This window comes from Zingiber officinale, chromosome 1A (genome assembly GCF_018446385.1).
Source record: "Zingiber officinale cultivar Zhangliang chromosome 1A, Zo_v1.1, whole genome shotgun sequence".
Classification (NCBI taxonomy): Eukaryota; Viridiplantae; Streptophyta; class Magnoliopsida; order Zingiberales; family Zingiberaceae; genus Zingiber; species Zingiber officinale.
Window position 1 is genome coordinate 129585971 of NC_055987.1, and position 6522 is coordinate 129592492.

At 39.3% G+C, this 6522-nt stretch overlaps 2 protein-coding genes across 2 annotated transcripts; one reads left to right on the plus strand and one right to left on the minus strand.

Moving 5' to 3' along the window:
* Window positions 1-1680: 1680 nt before the first annotated feature.
* LOC122032952 (UPF0047 protein YjbQ-like) lies at window positions 1681-4037 on the plus strand. The gene is made up of 6 exons (XM_042592273.1): window positions 1681-1945; window positions 2326-2443; window positions 2520-2553; window positions 3219-3325; window positions 3425-3467; window positions 3601-4037. The coding sequence occupies exons 1-6, from the start codon at window positions 1924-1926 to the stop codon at window positions 3667-3669; spliced, it is 393 nt and encodes a 130-aa protein (XP_042448207.1). The 5' UTR covers window positions 1681-1923; the 3' UTR covers window positions 3670-4037.
* A 103-nt stretch (window positions 4038-4140) lies between these two features.
* On the minus strand, window positions 4141-6080 carry LOC122032944 (probable mitochondrial adenine nucleotide transporter BTL3). Its single transcript, XM_042592263.1, has 4 exons — window positions 5373-6080; window positions 4995-5298; window positions 4421-4891; window positions 4141-4281 (listed from the first exon to the last, which is right to left on the minus strand). The coding sequence occupies exons 1-4, from the start codon at window positions 5936-5938 to the stop codon at window positions 4213-4215; spliced, it is 1410 nt and encodes a 469-aa protein (XP_042448197.1). The 5' UTR covers window positions 5939-6080; the 3' UTR covers window positions 4141-4212.
* Between the last annotated feature and the right edge of the window lie 442 nt (window positions 6081-6522).

Here is a 6522-nt window from a genome sequence, read left to right on the forward strand (position 1 = left end):
TCTAATCGAAATGATAATCATGTTATGTGTTGAATATAAATATATAATAAGGGTACAAATAATTTATCAAATTCATTATTTATGTGAATTGCTCCAACATAAACTCATAAATAAGCATTATTTATATACATAAATATTAACTTGAGCATAATAATCCGCATACATTAATTAGCAAAGAATGGATCGAATGTTGTTTTCAATTTGGGCTGATATTTTGATCAAGGGCCGAATGATTCTCTCTTTTGTAATTATTATAATCCAGATGTGAGCCGTCCAACGACCCTTCGTATTGAGTGATTATCCATCCAACAGATAACGTGTTAAAATGTTTATTTTACTAAAAAAAATATTCTATCATGCACTATAATTAAGATTTAAACCACACCCGAGAAACTACTAGTGCGTCTTGCGCAACATAGTCGGGTATCGCATACTTTAATATGACATTTTTCTTATTTATATTTAAATAAATTATTATTATCATAATTTATTTTATATATATATATATATATATATATATATATATATATATATATATATATTCTATTATTATTATTATTATTATTTAATTTTTTATTTCTCATTTAATATCAGTTTTTATTATAATTTTATATTGCTTAAGGGAAATATTTATTAGTCCTCTTGTATAAGTAGATAATGTTCACTCCTTGCCCATATAGTTGATCTTTAATTTATTTCTTTTTATATTATTTGGAATAGATTGTGAGAGGTCCTCGAGACTATCGTACAATGATAGAACATCTAAGTTATCATCCAGGTATTCACGATTTGATTCTCAGCTATGACGTATTTGTAAAAAAAAATCTCCAAGTATAATGTACAACTAAAGGACGCGTTTTCCGATTTATCCTGATAAGAGAAAATTTCATGGAGACGGCCGATTACCCTCAGAAATAGTCAATGAGACTAACTGGTTTACTATTTTTATGACGGACTATGAGAGACATCTAGAGAGACGTAATCATTTTTTTCTATAATAATATTATTTAATACTAAAAAATTATATAAAATATATCAATATATTTAAAATTGATTATGTCATATGTTGAATCAGATAACACTGAATGAAACTACTAATCTAGTTCTATGAAAGTTTATCCTTGGTCGATATGATAAATCGGAAAGTACTCGTAGTTGACGGCTCAGAAGTCCAGCATCTCATATTTGCGCGTCCCATTTGAAAAAAAATCCTACAAATATATTATAATTAGGATTATCTAGGTGACAATTTGACCCACCATAGCCCTGGGGCCATGTTATGTGGTTTATAGTTTATTAATGAGATTACCTGTGTTATTTGATTAATTGAATGGATATCATTAAGTTAATGGATGATAGGGAGTTTATTATATCAGGGGCTTCTAAATCTTGCGGCGGTGCGGTCTGAGAGTGAGTTTCATAAACGAGAAAATCCTGTTATGAGTCTTTAATCCAGTAATTTATAATATTGTCCAATTGATGGTCAAAATGTTGAGTTACAAAAAAAGCTACATGGATCATGAAAAATTAAAAATTTTAAATTTAATTTATAATTCAGTATTTCGACCGTCATTTTCCAATGAAAATTTTTAATTTTATAGAAAAAGAACTGAAGATAGAAAATATTATAAGTCAATGTATTGAGAGCGTAAATTGACTCGAACGGACTAAATTAGAAAAACGTACAAGTTACATAATCGAAGACGAAATTTTCTCTTTCACAGACCCCTAACCACAATTTTGCCCACTTTCTCGCCGACGGGAGCTGCCTCGACTGCCTTCTCCGCCAAATCCCTCTTCTCTCCGGCAACCCCTCGTTTTGAGATCTCAGAAAGGCGCTCGTCCACTCATCGCAGTCGCCGCCGGGTTTGTGGCCGCCAAGTTGACGCAGAAGATCTTCGTCATACCTGCCCAGAGGCGCGGATGCCATCTCATCACTGCCAAGGTTCAATCGCCGCTGACGCTATCACCTTTACTTCCGATTATTGCTTGATTTTGTCTCGCTTAGTAATCGATGTGAATCGGCGCCTGTAACGAATTTAATCAGCATATATATTTATTTTTGAAAAATTAGACCCTATCATTCGATGGAATTTTGTTGTCGTCGATCTCTTATCTTTCTCACCAATCGATGCCGGATGTAGCTTGCATGTTAGGTTCTCCATCAAATACCTAACTTGTATCCTTTGGTGTTGCGACAAATCGTGAGAGAGATATAACATTAAGATTTGTCAGACTTCAAGTGCAGATTTGCTGATCTTGTCCGTAGGTGAGATTTTTGATTACTTATGTTCCTCCTTATCAGAATGTTGAATACTCGTTCAGTGCAGCATACAAGAGCTTCATTCACCATAAACGAGAATTGTGCCTCTGATGTCCAAGATGACACTGAAACATTTGCTGAATCGGATTGTACCAGAGGTGGCTTTCAAGGATCCTTCAAGTGATTACTGCTAAATTTAGAATTGGATTATTTTTTTTATGAGTAACATATGATTCATCCTTTGCCTACTTGTTAGGGTCGGTCTGCACCTTGGAAGCACACATTGGAAGGTGAGCAAATGTGAATCTTTTTTATTTTTTTTCATTATACAACCTTCTTTCATCTTAGGCGAATAGTGAAGTCGCAATTAGCTGATAGAGGAGCTATGACATTGATCCTGCTATATTGATCTTGGCATTGAACATTGTAGAAGAGTTTATGAGTACTACTCTATCTAAATAGAAATTTCTCTCTCAAGTAATAGCAGTAAATCCAGTAATCATGCTTTATCTTTCTTCTTTAAAAAAAACAGATAATTCCTCTTCTTTGAGGAAAGCATGTGATTGATTTCTCTCCATGTTGAGGAAGCATAGAAACTACTTTGTATCATTATATAAAACATGATTTATTCCATGATGGTATAAAAAGGTGAATACATTCGCCCCCAGCGCCCCCGCCAACCCATCCCAAGGCCAACACGGAGGAGGTAAATCACGGGCGGCTACTAGCCTTTGGAATAGTGACTAATACATAAGGGAGATATTTACCTCGGCTTTGCCGAGATTCAAACCCTAGATCTCATGATGGTAATGCCTCATGCACTAGCCACTAGACCCATCGAGGGGACAAACATGATTTATTCCATGCTTTTTATATTGGTGGTATCTGTCAAGGCTTGAAACTTAACAAATTCTCAAAGCCTCGTAGCCATTATTTGGTGTGGTCTTGTTACTAGTGCAAATCCACCATGTCGCCTTGCATACGTTGTTGCTGCTGGACGAAGCCCCCCCATGATTTACCTCCCTTTCAAACAGTGGGAGCTATCTTGGAGGGACCGCCAAGGTGACAGTTTTACCTTTTGCTGCCAATAATCAACTAGCTAATTAAACTTAATTTGACACTACAATGAAACTATAGAGATGTTTCTACATTGATGTCCAGGATTCCCATTACTGATGGTCGTCTCAACATGGGAACTTGGCAGGTGAAAACTTATTAGCTTTGAGTTATAAAGATTCAGAATAGAGCAGACTAGTTCTAAATATTCTGTAAAGTTTTAGTGGGTTTAATGAATCTATTTTGGACCATTCTTAATGAATGAACTGGTTTTGTTACAGGGAATATGGCTCTGTGAACATAGGGATCATACAACTCACAAAATTGTGATCGCTCTTAATGGCATGTAGTTTACATAAAAACCATGCAACAACTCAGAATTATCATCAGAATTCTCAATGATATGCAATTTCACTGTTAAAGAATTGGAATGTTTTGCTGGAATGTCTCAACTAGATTTGTGGATTGATTTGCGAGTAAACATTTGTTGTCACCTAATCAGTTTCCTACGCTAGAAAGATCCATGGAAGAAAAGGGTGAGGGAAAAAGCTTCTTGACCTTTTTATTGTTTACTGGGTGGAATGGCATAGTTTTCAAACTGTTTGTCCATTCTTCTATGTAAAGAATCACACATTAGGAAAATCTTTTATCCATTCCCTCCATTTTTTTTTCTCATGTCTGTTTCTTAGCTTTAATACAAATCAATTCATACAATCAATTTCAATTGATTCACATTACAATGGCATAGTAATAAAGCTTGATGTCTCTGATTTGGTTTATTCGAATACATTAGCAGTAAGAGTAAAGAAAAAAAAATTAAAAGAAAGAAGCAACTTGCAAGAATCCTTTCTCAAATGGTTAAAGAATGGAAGATGCATGACTTGTCACCTGTTTCATTGCACCTTCAGCACTATCTTCATGACCTCATACACCAAGTAACTAATGGAAGCAGAAGGTAACACCTGAGATGCAAGCATGAACACCCCCATCAAATTAGATCAAGGTTAGTATTTATATCATTCTCATCTTCAAATTGCATTTGGCTCAACTATTTAGTGTCTTATGCGTGTGTATGTTCATGTTTGTGACTAGTGCAAGTACCTGTAACAAGCTGGGAACCACACCAGCATAGAGTGCAGGCAGACCACCTTGCTCGACTATCTTCACGAGCGTCGCCGCTGCACTCATCTTGTTTGCACGAACCTGCATCTGCAACTGCCGCCGCACCACCTCAAATGGGTACGTAGCCGCTTCAGCACAACAACCGGCGACGGCCCCATACAACAACGTCCTCAAGGGTCGAAGCTCCAGCTGATCCAGTGCATTCACCTGCTTCCCTTCTTGCTGCCTCAGCAGAGTCACCCTCTTTTTCCCCTCCGGTGAACTCAAATAAGCCGCCTTCAACATATCGTAAACACCGTAGAAGACCGCACCCGAAGGCGCCATGCTCACAAGGGACGGCACGAGCCCCTTGTAAAGCGAGAAGAACCCCTCGGTACGCACCATGTATCGAAAAGCCCCGACAATGCCACCTAAAGCTTCCCCGCCGGGCGCCACCATCTTGGTTCGAATCTAACAAATTCAAACACGAGCGCTGAATTGTGAGGAGTTCCTATTTACCTTCTGGCATTCTCAAAGAAATCAATGTGGCACGCGATTGAACGCTATGCCGTACCGTGTCCATTGGAATGCAGAGGACAGTGGCTGTGATGCCAGCGGCGGCACCAGCAATGAACCGCTCGAAGTTGGTGATCTCTTGTTTGCCGGAGAGTTGAAGGAGCTGCTTCCGGTAAGTGTCGTAGGCGCAGAAGTGAACTGCTTTAAAGGGCGCAGTGCGAAGAATGTTCACAAGGTTGCCTTTCCAGAAGCCCTTGAGGCCTTGCGTGGTGGCGATTTTGTGGACGAGGGCAAACAGATGGCTCTGTTCGCCGCGAAGGATGTATTCAAGCTTCAGCCTCTCGAGAGGAGCAACGAAGGTTCTGATGCAACGAGAATGGATTGTTTCAGGATGCGGTCGAGAAAAGAAATTTGTACAAATTCTAATCCTCAATACCTGGAAACCATGGCGGCGACGGCGCCTGACCAGAGGTGCTTGGTGGTATTCATGGCGGTGGCTTTCGCCCTCTGGACTCTGCGATTGGTATCCTGCTTTTTGTTCCTGTTTTGGATATCACTAGTTTGCTGGCCCTCCGTCACCGATGAAGCCACTGATTCCAAATCGTCGCCCCCCTTCAAGGATAAGCTGATCGATGTCAAGGGATTCCGGCGGGTGGCAGCGGATACCCATCCGATTGAGGCGAAAGGAGCGGGATTTAAGCGGTGAGGAGGTGTAGAAATGGGAGATTCGGGCTTGCATCGGGGATACTGAGAGAGGTGCCACCCGACGGCGAAGAGGGTGAAAGGGTTGTCTGAGGCCTGGATTCCGGGGAGGATGGCGGACAAAGGAGCGAGCTTTCTTCTAGGGGTTGGATTAATGTCGAGTGATTCATGATCCCATCGGAGATCCAGAAAGAGGTGGACGCCGGCGGCGAAGAGGGGCGGATGGTGGTCGGAGGCCTCGTCTGTGGTGCGGATTTCAGAGAGGGTAACGGTGCGGAAGCGGAACTCCATATCCGGCATAGCGGCAAGGAAGGAAGGTGAGGGAGGCAGCGGGATTCGCTAGGGTTCAGAGTTCGGAGAGCGAGGCAGAGGGAAGCGAGCGAGCGGACATGGTCGAGGAGACCTCGAGGTGCAACAAGAAGCGACACAGATGAAATGAACAACGTTTATTTATTTTATGTACTTTTATTATTTATTATCTATTTATTTTTGTACTTGTAATCTACTTTTATTATTTATTATCTATTTATTTTATGTACTTTTATTATTTATTATCTATTTATTTTTGTACTTGTAATCTATTCATTTTATGTACTTTTATTATTTATTTATCTATTTAGAGTTTAAGGTTAAAACAATAATTTAATTAAACTGAAAGCATATCGCCATTAATTAATACAACACAAACAAATTGACGTTCGTCATGAACTTGAAACAAAATAGATCGATTAAACTTAAGATCGGCATTGGAAGATGAAACCAATAATGTCGTTGCATTGTATAGAAAATGCAAACATTGTTCTTGATTGATGCGGTGGTGATGATGAAGGGTCTCACCCCGTTGTCACGGGCCCATGGCGGAGCTAAAATCAAGACAGTCAACA